The sequence below is a fragment of the Branchiostoma floridae genome, chromosome 16 (genome assembly GCF_000003815.2).
Source record: "Branchiostoma floridae strain S238N-H82 chromosome 16, Bfl_VNyyK, whole genome shotgun sequence".
Taxonomy (NCBI): Eukaryota; Metazoa; Chordata; class Leptocardii; order Amphioxiformes; family Branchiostomatidae; genus Branchiostoma; species Branchiostoma floridae.
This window is the reverse complement of record NC_049994.1, coordinates 15,499,302-15,513,236: the sequence shown is the minus strand read 5'-3', so window position 1 is coordinate 15,513,236 and position 13,935 is coordinate 15,499,302. Positions and strand designations below refer to the sequence as shown.

The following is a 13,935-nucleotide window of genomic DNA, read 5'->3' as shown; positions in this document are numbered from 1 at the left end:
ATGTGGCAAAATGTAGAAACATAACCGCTGTTTTCTACGCAAAAGCCCGACCCTTCAGAAACTCTGCTTGTGCGGAGTGCTATGCTGACAAGGCCGACCTTAACCAGCCCTCTTGCAAAGCGGATGAATCTATATTTATAGGTTTTCTCGGTACAATCACTGTCCTCTTCGACTATTCAGACATTTTGCATAGCAAGATGTCGTCCACCGAACTCGAAGTATTCGAATATACGGAGTCGTGTTCCTTGGGGTTTATATACGACCCATTTCGAGATAACTGTCGTAAGATATCTTTTGTTCCCCCTACTGAAGAAGTTCCCAAAGATGCAGGTGTAACACAGGCAGGACAATCATTGGAGAATGACCATGATGACCATCAAGCACCAACTCAGAGTCCCATTGATGAGTTACCAACTCAAAACTCATATTTCCCACAGCAAAACGCTACATTCCTCGTCATCAACACAGTTTCTGGTGCCTCTTCCGTCATTTCTATCTTATATCTCCTTTCCGGCCTTCGCCACTCTGCAAGCGCCGAATCCGCTGTGAAGATCTGCTTCCTGACATCCCTTCTTCTGGCACAGATCAGCCAGCTGCTGGGTCAGGTCGTTCCTTCAGCAGCCTGCTGCACGGCCATGTTGGTTTGCACCCTCTGCTTCTGTCTGGCCGCTAGTCTGTCTCTCACTGCCACAATCCAACACCTGTCTGTCCTACAGCGTGGCGGCACCTGTAAAGCTGCTGCCCATCTCTTAGTCATTGTGCTTATTCCGCTGGCAATGTCAGGAGGTTACGTTGCACTGGATGATTCAATCCACTTGGGGGCGCCTCGTCCATTGGCTAGTCCTCCCTTCTGTTGGATTGACGACCCCGCAAAAATGGCAATCACAATGGTCGTGCCCTTAGTGATCTGTGCATTAGTGGACCTCTACTACCTGCTCCGTATGTCCATGACATGCGCTACCACCGATGGTGTGCAGTACTCCTTATTGGCGCTGGGGGCGCTGCTGTTCGTCCCATTCACAGCTGCCATGACCACAGGCGTCATGACTGCGTATTTTGGCTCAGAACTACTGCGCACGGCTTTCTTATACATGGTGATCTCCTTGGACGGGGTGGTTGGGTTCCTGTTCCTGGTATTTTCGATTGTTTGGGATCGTAAGGACGATGCTAACGTAGCTGTCCCTTCTTTGCCAAGTTCAGTTGAAGCCCTGAGTAACCCGTCTACTTCATAAAGTGGCGCCAAATTTCTCAGCAGTGAGCAGAGCATATTCTCTCACGTGATCTATATCAATCAACGTGTATTTTTTACTTCTCTATACTGGGCAATTGCATCTCTTTTATTTCAAAATAATATGTGGTTGATCCAAATTTTCTTCAAGCAAGGACTGGTTTTAAAGGTAAGGTACATACCTGTTTTTAAAGGTAAGGTACCATACACGAGTGTTCTCTCGCGAGATCGAGACTAGGTCAGTCTCCGTGATGAAGACGGACTGTCAGTCGTCGAAAATTTCAGGAGGTATGTACCTTACCTTTAAAAACAGTCATTGCTTGAAGAAAATTTGGAGGTATGTACTTAAATTTACCTTAAAAACAGTCATTGTTTGAAAAAAAATTGGAGTAACCGTATTCATACGTGACTAATGGACCTCTTCAACGATAAAAGAATCTGTAATATGAATACGTCTAAATGTTCAGCGAATAGCATAAAGACATTGGATATCACATAATATATACCGCATGTACAGGTATTTGTGATGTTACGTACCTCTATATAATGATTGATAGTTTATTTGCTAGTTGATGCCCGGAGTACATAGTAAAACATGTGACAATGGATAGTGATAAACGTTATTGTTAAAGAGAATACTCGAATATTAGTGTTGGCTATTTCTAAACAGGTTGGGTTTGACTTCTTTTTTCTTGGAAGCAGAGGAAGACGAAAAGTACCACTTTTTCTACAATTTGTGGGTTCTGTGATTTTAAGAGGAAAGGGGCTGTCTGTTCTTCGGTGAATGTGGGGAAGTTGGGGTATGTCATCGGGACTTCTCTAAAGTCACTGACTCTTTCGGTTTGATCAATGATCACATCAGATTGAACAATGCTTGTATTTCAATGGTGTCGTGTAAATGAATTTCGTGCGTGATGTAAAATCATGTGCCATTTGTGTATTTTTGACCTTACATATACATATATAATATACCATTATGACTTTCTGCCAAGTGTAGTGAAATTCTTATTCTGTCATGCTTCTATCTGTGTGAGTGTGTGTGCGTGAGAGAGAGAGAGAGAGAGTGTGTGTGTGCCTGTGTGTGCGTGTGTGTGTGTGTGTGTGTGCGCGCGCGCGTGTGTGTGTGTGTGTGTATGTGTGTGTGTGTGTGTTTCTGACGTAGGAAAAGGGTGAAATCTAGTTATAAAGTTACCATCTCTGACTAGTTTTTAATCAAGGAGATTATGTTAGAATTGCGTTCATTAATTTGGCCCCTCGGCGTTGGAGTGTTGTATAGAATTACATTAGACATGGCCTCTGGCAGTAATTTGCAGACGTAACTAAGGTATAACAATCGACTCTAACGCGTACAGTGATACACAATACTGTATTAAAGCAAGAAACTAACGTTAGAATGAATGAATGATGACGTAAGGATAAACAGTCAATGAAAAGACTTTAATAACGTCGATGATTAGCACACCACACTCTCGGTTATTGCTGAATGCTTGCATTGTGACATCCTTATACCCCGGTCACATTATCCACGATCTTCGGGCGTATCGATGGAAGATCGGCCATATTTAAGATCGACAGAGGATTGCGCGTATTTTTCACCTGAAAACCCCCTTGTCACATATAAGCCATACTTTGTACCTTGTACAATTGTTGTGCAAAAAAGTTATTATTAGAAGCGAAGCTCTGGTGATTGCAGCAGAATCGTCGTCCGATCGATTTTCGCCAAATGTGACAGGGATGTTACAAACAATTGCAAACATTCAAAAAACACACAACAGCAGATGTATAGACAATATCTAAATACGATGTACTTTATTGACGACGCCTCAGGGGCGGAGCCGATTGAGCTCATTAGTGCCCTGGCTACTGTCCTTACACACGTTTATAAGGAAACGTAGCAGAATGCATGTATATCAATAAACAACTGATAGCACAAATTTACAACATGGCGCCGATATAACGTATTATACAGTTTACTAAAGATTACATCCTGTTTGTTTTAGTTGGATCTCTTTTAGTGTTACACTATCCATTTTCACACAACTTTGCTGGTCCGTTTACAATACAATTAGATGAAAAATAAAGAACAAAAGCTTATACAATTTGCAAACAGAAAGTTATATGTGTCTTGAAATCTTTCGCAGACTTTGAACAGCAAATGAGAGTATTTACATACATACCACCCCTTACTAGAGAATTACTTTAAAACTTAGATGGTTGTCTGGTTAAAAAGAGTTGTTAAAATGCTGCTAACATAACGTAACATTTAAAATCTAAAATTCTGAACGCATTAATTAGGCTAGAAATCTGAATGGACGATATAACATTGACATCAATATTTACAGAAACATGGTACATAGGTCGTCATCTGTACTGAGAAGTGTTAACGGTACATTCAGATATAACGGACTACATAACAGAGTGTCATTATCTATCATCCCTCCTGTCTACAACTTATCAGCCTTCAACACACATATTCACCGCTATCTCCGTGTTTTCAACTTCTTAGTTCATTGCCTTGAAGTGGTCTAATAGCCTTTCTCTAAACAATCTTCTTAAAAAAATCTTCCAGGCGTAAGACAGGTAATTATATCTTATGAGTCACATTATAGATTGAATTGTCTTAAGACATGTGTCTTGTTCATCTCCAAGCAGATCTACTGGACACAATACAATCTTTTTTAGCCTTTTGGACACTGTATTTAAAATGTGTCCCAAGTGCAGTGAGACACCACCTTCATGGAACAGTATACGCTCTGCAGAAATTTTTGGCGGGACTTTAGGGAACAGACGGGTCACTCGAGGCTTCAACTGAATTTGGCAAAGAAGGGACAACTACATCAGCATCGTCCTTCCGAAACCCAACAATCGAAAATACCAGGAGCAGGAACCCAACCACCCCGCCCAAGGAGATCACCATGTATAAGAAAGCCGTGCGCAGTAGTTCTGAGTCAAAGTAGGCAGTCATGACGCCTGTGGTCATGGCAGCTGTGAATGGGACAAACACCAGCGCCCCTAGCGCTAGGGAGGAGTACTGCACGCCATCGGTGGTAGCACATGTCATGGACATACGGAGCAGATAGTAGAGGTCAACTAACGTACAGATCACTAAGGGCACGACCATTGTGATGGCCATTTTTGCGGGGTCGTCAATCCAACAGAAGGGAGGACTAGCCAATGGACGTGGCGCCCCCATGCGGGTTGAGTCATCCAGTGCAATGTAACCTCCTGACATTGCCAGCGGAATAACCACAATGACTAAGAGATGGGCAGCAGCTTTACAGGTGCCGCCTCGCTGTAGGACAGACAGGTGTTGGATTGTGGCAGTGAGAGACAGACTAGTGGCCAGACAGAAGCAGAGGGTGCACACCAACATGGCCGTGCAGCAGGCTGCTGAAGGAACGACCTGACCCAGCAGCTGGCTGATCTGTGCCAGAAGAAGGGATGTCAAGAGGCAGATCTTCACAGCGGATTCGGCGCGCGCAAAGCGGCGAAGGCCGGATAGGAGATATAAGATAGAAATGACGGCAGAAGCACCAGAAACTGTGTTGATGACGAGAAATGTAGTGCTTTGCTGTGGGAAATATGAGTTTTGAGTTGGTAACTCATCAATGGGACTCTGAGTTGGTGCTTGATGGTCATCATAATCATTCTCCAAGGATTCTCCCGCCTGTGTTACACCTGCATCTTTGGGGACTTCTTCATTAGGGGTCACAAAAGAGATCTTACGACAGGTATCTCGAAATGGGTCGTATATAAACCCTATAGAACACGACTCAATATGGTCGCTGACCTGTAGTTCGCTAGATGACATTTTGCTTTGGAAAATGGCCGAATAGTCAACTAGCACAGTAATGATCCCAAAGAACCCCACCTTGTCCGTGTCATCTGATTTACAAGATGTATCAGAAAGGTCGTCCTCATCAGCATAGCACTCCGCACAAGCAGAGTTTCTAAAGGGTCGGGTGTTTGCGTAGAAAACAGCGGTTATGTTCCGACACTTTGCCACATCGCAGCGAACATTTGCACGAGGCGGGGTTGTGTGGGGAGGGAAGCAAAGTCGCGCGGGGGCAACACTTGGCCTGAAATAATGATTGCAAATGCTGCCTCTATCCTGCAGTGCACCTTTTATTGCAGTTGGAGGAGTGTAACGACACTTGGCAACCACTTCCCACCCTACCATGTACCTAGCGTTATTACATAGGGCACAGAACACGTTTCTGTAGTTGGTGTTGGTGGAGTTGTCCGTGATTGGGGCGTAGAGAAACCTGTCGTATTTCTGGAAGTTCTGGAAGGATATCTCGCACATGCCTCGGACGATGTCGTCTGCAAAGCTGGGCGGACAACTCGCGACCATCCAGAAGTGGGAGCGGAAGTCCCAGGGTGCAACGCACTGCAGGGGCTGTCAACAGAGCGATAACATGTTTGTTGGTTTGTTCGTTCGTTCGTGTGTAACAACAAGACGACTGCAAAGCGAAGGCGACATGTATTGATTCATGGCTCACCTGGTTGCTTTCTGTGGCAGTGATGTTGACGTTACTGTCACCTGTCCAACCGCCCTTGTGTCCCTGACAGACAGCTTCAAAGTCATCGCAGCAAGTTCCCGTCGTGTTGCATGAACTTATGCAGTTGCACGTCACAACACTGGCAGATAAAATAACATAACAGAATTTTTAGAGAGACAACCAAATGTACAAGATAAGCCGTTACAAGGCTTAGGATTTACATGCCTTGGACGAATTCTGTTACCCAGGCTAATAAACAGCAATCTGTACCTGACGATGTTCTCCATGTTACATCGTCCCCTGCAGGAGTCCGGCTGTATCACTGGCCGGATATCTTCATCATCTGTTACATCATCACCACAGGCGGACTCGTAGTTATGGCAACAGTCTCCAAATATCCTTTAAGCGACAGAAGATGAAATCTGATGTTTGCATATGTCTCAATCTCGTGTCAAGCAGCATAGTCACCAAGCCATTCGATACCACAAGAGGAAGACGATACAAAAAGTAAAAGAAGGCATGATCTTTCTGAGCTTTATTTTTCTCTCCTTTCCACCCACTGACCATCACAATATGGCATGCACATAGACATACATACATATGTGTACAGACAGTGGATAAACAACAAAACACAAATAAATCAATAAACTAAATCAACATGGGTTACGACTTCATTAATACAAGAACAGAACCAAAATTAGGACGACAGTTTACCTGCATGCCTTGTCACATCCACAGGAATTTCCCATCATGCTGCCGCACACCTTACAGGTAGCGCTGTTGGCACACAGGAGCCCCCTCAGCTCAGGCTGGGGGAGAAATCAGACATTCAGCTGAAAGATTTTCGATCAAACATATAGTCTTATCTTGAAATTGCGGTGCAAAACTGACGTGCTACTCTTTGAAACCAAGAAGGAAACAAAGACTACTGTATGGCAAAAGGTTATAGTTAAATGGTTATTGAATCTATATGGGCATATGATCAAGGCACGGTGACCTCTTTACCAAATTTCAGGTCATTCGGTTGTAATACCATGGTGCAGGGGGCAAAATATACACTTTTGGTCTCAGAATTGCCAAAAAACTCAATAAAGTCATTTTAAACGGCAGATGTATTAGCACACTCTATCCTGGTGCCAAATTTCATTCGGTTCACAAGATACGTGTAAAAACCCTGATAGGCATTGAAGAGGAAGAAAGGTACTCATAGATAAGAAAAGGAGACAAACAGCACACTCTCTTCGACGAACAAGGAACTAACCTGTGGACTCCAGTCTATGTGACCTGAAACAATAAATATCAACGATAGTCTAATTAAAAATGGTACATCATACTGTCGCAGTCATCAAGAGATGTCAAGAAGCATTTATTTGTTCTTCATTTCGTGCATATCTAAAAAGTACATAGTCAAGTATGTCTTACCCGGAACGCAACAGGTGTCATACCGAACGGGTAACAGTGTGTCCGGAAGGACATTTCGTCGACAATCTGAAGGAAATATGGAAGCAAATGAAACAGAAACTCTAAACTATGATTGGTGATGGCTATGTAGATATTATGTTTCAAACCTACCATTGGTTATGATGATATGAGTTAAAATGAAGAAGCTTTCAGTAAGGGCGTGGTCACATAGGTCGTGCGATCGTCGCACGATCGCTAACTTCGGACAATTTGCAGGACAAAATCTTACGTCTCCTATAAAGTTCTACTGTCTTGGTACACAAAATGCTGTTTTCAACCCATGTCGGTGGTTGGTTCTCTCACGGCCTGCTTGAAAATCCTATGGCATCAAAATCGTACGACGATCGCACGACCTATGTGACCGCGCCCTTAGTTAAGAATCAAGAAGATCTTAGTAAAGTGGTTAGACGAACCGAAGCCGGCGGGAAAAAGATCAATATGCCGCGTGCGCGAATTTCCGGTTTCACCGATGACGTATGTGCCCCCGCTTTTTTTCCACATGACGTCATATACGCGTGAAAACCTGTCAGTGTCACTCCACATTCTCCGTAGAATCACGCCCATCGTACCATCGTCCTCCTGAAAGAGAACATCTAGTTACGACATTTTTAGATGTCAAATCATTTTCATTCATCTTATTCTTTACTGAAACTGAAATGTACAAGCCCTGGAGGCTGGAGAGTTCAAATATGCTGACCTTTGCAATTTACCTGCGGCTAGGAATCTCTACGGCAAGAGAAAAGACCATATTTGTCTATTTGACCCTGTGAGAACATTATGGTTAGATGTCACAAAGACTCCCTCCCATGACTCCCTAAAAATGTAATGTTCTCGCAGTGAATATTATATATCAGATAAAATGAGATTAGCTTGCCTTGGGTATAGGCATTCAACATGCAAAGTGACAGTAAAAGATGCCAAAATATTCCTCACCACGTCGTTTGTGTCATTGAAGGTAGGACCACGCACTACGATACTGCCTCTTCCCAAAAATGATGTCACGGCTTCACAGAGATATGGCGAGTCTGGAAATATAGCGGACGCGACAGTATGTTAAACCAGGAAAATTTCAAGCAAAGCGGCAAGAAATTAGCTAATACAAGATTAATATAACTCACAAGAATATCTAGAACACGGCATTACGTTGTAATCTGATTAATTTAAAAGCTTGAACTTGACACCTGGCGTGCCAGTGATCAGACGATAGCTTTGCGAAGTGTACAAAAATAAATCACATACCCTTGATGCCAAAGAGCTGAAACGTTCTTATCCACGGCTCCCAGCCCGAGTAGGTGGCAGTTACGGTGACCCTCCAGTAGCGGCCGGACGCCGAGAACCCGCCGAAGTACTGCGGGAGGGAGGTGTTCGCTGCCACGTCAGTCACGGTCAGCACGGGGGTCCAGTCGTAATACGGGTTTCTCGTGTTGGAGACTTGAAGAGTGAACGCCTTGACGTCATGGTTCCAGTCACAGCCGTAGTTGACAATTCGCAGCTTCTTCATGGTGTAACTGACATGATAGTCCAGGACGACAAACCAGTTATTGTGGTACCGAGTTGTTCCCAGTGGTTTCCAATATGGTCTGGATCTCAGTAGTATCTCGTTTACTTCGTGTTCCATTTCTTCCTTAAAGTAAGCAGAACCAGTGTACTCTTTGGCTTCTGGACCAGACTCCGGACCGTTTTCTGTTACCCAGTGTCCGGGTGTTTCAGCCATTTCCTCGCCCGCAACTTTCCATCACCGTGAAAGAAAATGGTAATATGTTTACAAGGTAGCAGGTCCAGAGCTTGATATATTATATAGTTTCCGAAATCACACCAAGCTTTCCATTGTTAACAAACCCACAAAAGATGCTCTTCCTACTTTGATCATCGAATCAATCTATTATAGAATATATGGGGCGTTTCATTTTCAAATGTCTTCAATGGAAAAGTCAAACACCGCAATGGTAACGTAGATCTAGTACCCTATTCTGTACCATATGTACAATAAACCACTTAATATTTGTATATGTTAGTATTTAGCTTACTTACCTGTCTTTAGACCTCAATCATTTCATGTATTTGATTTTTGTTCACTTGCAATTACACACACAAATGCACACTTAGCCACGAACATTACCGAAAGCATAACATTCGTGGCGAAGGTAACAACGCACAATTAGCTAAGGGGTGAATCGCATTGCGAATTGAATTGAATCATCAGATGTAAATCCATAGCTGCTGATCTAACAAAAGCCTGCTACTATCATAGATATCCAAGTTATTGTTACATGTGCCTTGAGTGACTCACCTTTTGCACCGAAAAATTCCACCCTTGTCACATAAACCGTGTTTTTAATTCTGTCCCCCGAGGTTTCGTACATGTACGTTGCGTTACACCACAACTGTCGCTCATTGAGAACATGTACAAAATCCAGCTTCCAAGAGCGACCAGTGCCCCCAAATCCAGCGATGGTTTCCACTCCGTCTGTGCTGATGTTTTGCCGCTTGGTGGACAGGACGTGAGTCCAGTTCACTTGCTGTCTTTGAACATGTGGTCCGGCTGACATGTAAAGTCTGTACCCTGTGATGGCATGCTGATTTTCCTCGTATGTTATACGAATCTGACTAAGTTCGTATGAAGCTCCAAAGTCAATGATCAAAGGTAGAGTCCGCTCAATGCGCCAAGTGGTGTATGGGTCTAGGTCATATAGAGCATTCCAGGTGGACAGTGAGTGTTGCAGGTTGTCTTGTATTGTCCAGTACTGAGAAATATGTAACCGACCGTGAATACTGCCTGGATGGCATAAAAAATAAAACATGCACACCATAAGACATTGAAATGTCATCGGACTCGGATAACTTGTGTCCATAGCAAAGCACACTGACCATTTGTAAACATGTTACCAATGAACCGGATCTCTTCGCATTCTGCGGAATACTAACATGGACATTTTTGTGTGATTTTGTCTAAGTTGCCCGTACATCTGTAACAGATATTTAGGGATGGCGCCTATCTCCATTTCTGTAGCCCTTGGGTCAAACATTTATGCAAGGCACTACAGCAGGAGGCTGAGTGCTAAGCAGAGAAAGCAGAGAAAGCAACAAACGGGACACACAGGTGCTTGTCTCCTATGTTACATAGATAGGCCTTCGATCCCCTGGTGCATGTAAATTGCACTTGACCTACAGCAAGGACTTAGAAAAAGAGACCCCGCGGAAGAAGTAGGACTTAGAACAGAAAGACAGAGGGGTTACGTTCTGACAGACATGTCTACTCGTAGTTACCTGACTTAGGGACGTTTTCCATTGCATTTAACCCCCCTTGTTGTTGTCCTTTGACAATTGTTGCAGTTGTCACTTTGGCTGTACTGACTGCAGTTGTTTCTAGGTTACTGACTGTACCTTGTCTTGTGGTCTGCATCATCTGTGTTACTGCCTCCATGCTTGGTCCAGCGGCACTTCCACGGCTCCAGAGAGTGTTTGCTGTTGAAAACTCTTCTGGCACTTGTGTAGCAACAGGTTGCTCACCCGAACTCTCTTCAAAGCGTGGGTCGCTAGTTTCTCGTGTTTGCCGAGGCTTTGATTGGGCTTTCGTAGCAGGCTTGGGCTTTGAACTCTCTTCAAATCGTGGATCGCTAGCTTTTCGTGTTTGTCGAGGCTTGGATTGGGCTCTCGTAGCAGGCTTGGGCTTTGAACTCTCTTCAAGGCGTGGGTCGCTAGCTTTTCGTGTTTGTCGAGGCTTGGATTGGGCTCTCGTAGCAGGCTTGGGCTTTGAACTCTCTTCAAATCGTGGATCGCTAGCTTTTCGTGTTTGCCGAGGCTTGGATTGGGCTCTCGTAGCAGGCTTGGGCTTTGAACTCTCTTCAAATCGTGGATCGCTAGCTTTTCGTGTTTGTCGAGGCTTGGATTGGGCTCTCGTAGCAGGCTTGGGCTTTGAACTCTCTTCAAATCGTGGATCGCTAGCTTTTCGTGTTTGCCGAGGCTTGGATTGGGCTCTCGTAGCAGGCTTGGGCTTTGAACTCTCTTCAAGGCGTGGGTCGCTAGCTTCTCGTGTTTGTCGAGGCTTGTATTGGGCTCTAGGGGCGGGCCTGGGATTGGTGGCGTTTCCCGTCGATTCGTGAATTGTTCGAGTGTCTAATTCTTCGATGCTGTATGGTACTGGCACCTCATCTTTACCACGGTGGTTCATTTTGGGCGTTTTCTCTTCAACAGCGTCGAACATTGTCTCTGGTTGAGACCTGACGCCATGTTCTGTGTGGTTGTAATGAGAAAAAAACCTGTCTGAATGAGTCTGGCCGATTTCTTGCGTCTTAGTCCCTACAGGCTGGCTCCTCTCCTGATCACCGTTGCTGATGGTCTGGAAGGTGCCGTCACTGGTAAATGTGGCTTCATCGGCAGTCGGTCGCAGCTTGTCCTCAAGGGCATCCTTATCTGAGACTGAGAATGTGAAGTAGTGGTCTATGGCGTCTGCTCCCTTTTGTGTGCCATTCTTATTGAGCGATTTTCTGATCTTGAGCAGGGTCACATTTGGCGTTTTCTTTACCATTACCTTCTTGAACCTGACGTTGTGACTCGGTGTGCTAGGGCCGACAGTGATAAAGGCGAGTTGCTCGGTGTGTGGCCTCTTCACCGGGGAGTTGCTAATGCCCTTCCCATCCTTCTGGCCATTGCCTCGCCTGCGGAGAAGATCGCCCATGCCCCGACGGCTGACTGTCGACTCCGGAGAGCTCGTTGATCTTGCCTTGGTTGGTATTCCTTCTGTTCCCTTGCTTCCATCTAGAAAGAGATCTCCTGCAAGGTACTTCGGGATGAGATATAAGGCCCAGGCACTTACGAGAAGAATGACTAGGCTGAATGGACGCCGCTGGCGACCTCCTATACTTTGCCGCCGAGCTTTAAACAAAAGGACAACAGACGGTCATTAAAAATATTTGAATGAGCATCATCACTGACAAATGAGTAACAAGGCAGTGTACCATGAGCCAGAACCATGGGTGACGTTTTCTAAATGAAGATGTGTTCTACAGAAATGTACCAACTTTACCTCGCTGTCTCATGGTGGCATCCGTTCGTCGTTCCTGCCTCTACTACAATGACTACTTTTAGTTGTTTGGCAATCAGGATGTATATATATATGGCTCCAGATACTAGCGCTCGTGACTGTCGTGATGCATCGGGGTAAAAGAACACTCTCAAAGCATGAAGATAATTGTCTGGGATGCTATCGCGATGTGGAAAGCAAATTTCAACAATAACTTTCTACATAAACTTGAGATGATTAATCTTGAGAGATGCGGCTCCAAGTATGAGATTCATCCAGTTGTTTTCGTAGCAAATTTCTAACACGCACACGAGAAACATCTGATATGGGTAGTTTTGATGACTTTGAGTACACTGTCAGATATTGAAATTTTGTTTTCACTATATCAACTATTCAATACCATAGTGATTCGGAATGCAAATTGCAACTGTAACTTTGTACATGAACTTGAGATGATTAATCTTGAGAGATGCGGCTCCAAGTATGAAATTCATCCAGTTGTTTTCGAAGCAAATTTCTAACACGCACACGAAAAACATCTGATATGGGTAGTTTTGATGACTTTAAGTACGCTGTCAGATATTGAAATTTTATCCTCTTGATACCAAGTTTTCATTACCATGGTGATGCGAAAAGCAAAATTCAACTGTAACTTTGTACATGAAATTTAGATGATTAATCTTGAGAGATGCGGTTTCCCCTGCTCCAAGTATGAAATTCATCAAGTTGTTATCGAAGCAAGTTAAGTGTATAACACGCACATGAGAAACATCTGATATGCGTAGTTTTGATGACTTTGAGTACACTGTCAGATATTGAAATTTTGTATTCAATACCATGAACTGTGTTGAGTTTTGGTTCCAAAATGTTGATTTCAACGGGGTTCCTGGCTCGCATTATCATTTGATGGGTTGACTATTCATGCAACGATCGAACCTTTTACACTGCCACTGTCACTGCCCACTTCAAAGGAAAAGTCTGGAAATGTCTATGTAAGAACTGACCATGACCTCGAAAGATAGATGCCTTATTAGTCGTACGAATAATCCTTTGCCTGTTTTGCTGACCCAGGATCGTGCGTCTCTGAACAATTTAAACAACTCGGTTTCCATGGCTTTGTTCACATCGTGTTTTATCAAAATCTTTTTGAAACTACTTTATCATTTTTTCATCAGGTTTTGCATCAGAAGCATATTGTAATTATAAGCGAGTAACCTTAAGGATATGATTAGTTTCATTAGTAAAGAAGCATTCAACCGAGTTATTTGACCTCACATTTATTGAAGATGTAAATTCATTTACGTCTATGATCAACATCACAAGCTTCGCTGTTAATATTTACGTGACGATACTGTTACAAGTTTAAGCATTAGAAGATGCAGCACAATGCATCAAAATAAGCAGCTTTACGAATTAGTTGATGTTGCCGGCCTGTCACGACACAAGGCAAAGTTGAGAGATCACCTCAGACCAGGTTCCTTGAGCACAAACGCCCGAGTTCAACAACCACAAAAGTTGCTCAATACATACATATAGAGTTAGCCTGACTAAAATCGCGTAACATATGCATATCTGTATAGCGATATAATTTTGCGCACTTAATGCTATTACGGTCTCACCTGTATATGCAGTATATATAATAACCAATACCTTTAAGATATTCCCTGAACATTTAGACATATTCAAGTTACAGATTCTTTTAAAATAGAAGCGATGAAACT

At 43.7% G+C, this 13,935-nt stretch overlaps 2 protein-coding genes across 2 annotated transcripts; both read right to left on the bottom strand.

The window, feature by feature from the left end:
• Nucleotides 1-4,004: 4,004 nt before the first annotated feature.
• LOC118432833 lies at nt 4,005-9,495 on the bottom strand. The gene is made up of 8 exons (XM_035844454.1): nt 8,431-9,495; nt 8,125-8,216; nt 7,605-7,770; nt 6,992-7,014; nt 6,445-6,539; nt 6,001-6,129; nt 5,731-5,869; nt 4,005-5,627 (listed from the first exon to the last, which is right to left on the bottom strand). Exons 1-8 carry the CDS (start codon nt 8,903-8,905, stop codon nt 4,005-4,007), a joined length of 2,742 nt encoding a protein of 913 aa, XP_035700347.1. The 5' UTR covers nt 8,906-9,495.
• Nucleotides 9,496-10,444: 949 nt separating this feature from the next.
• LOC118432832 (serine/arginine repetitive matrix protein 1-like) lies at nt 10,445-12,230 on the bottom strand. Its single transcript, XM_035844453.1, has 2 exons — nt 12,218-12,230; nt 10,445-12,066 (listed from the first exon to the last, which is right to left on the bottom strand). Exons 1-2 carry the CDS (start codon nt 12,228-12,230, stop codon nt 10,445-10,447), a joined length of 1,635 nt encoding a protein of 544 aa, XP_035700346.1.
• Between the last annotated feature and the right edge of the window lie 1,705 nt (nt 12,231-13,935).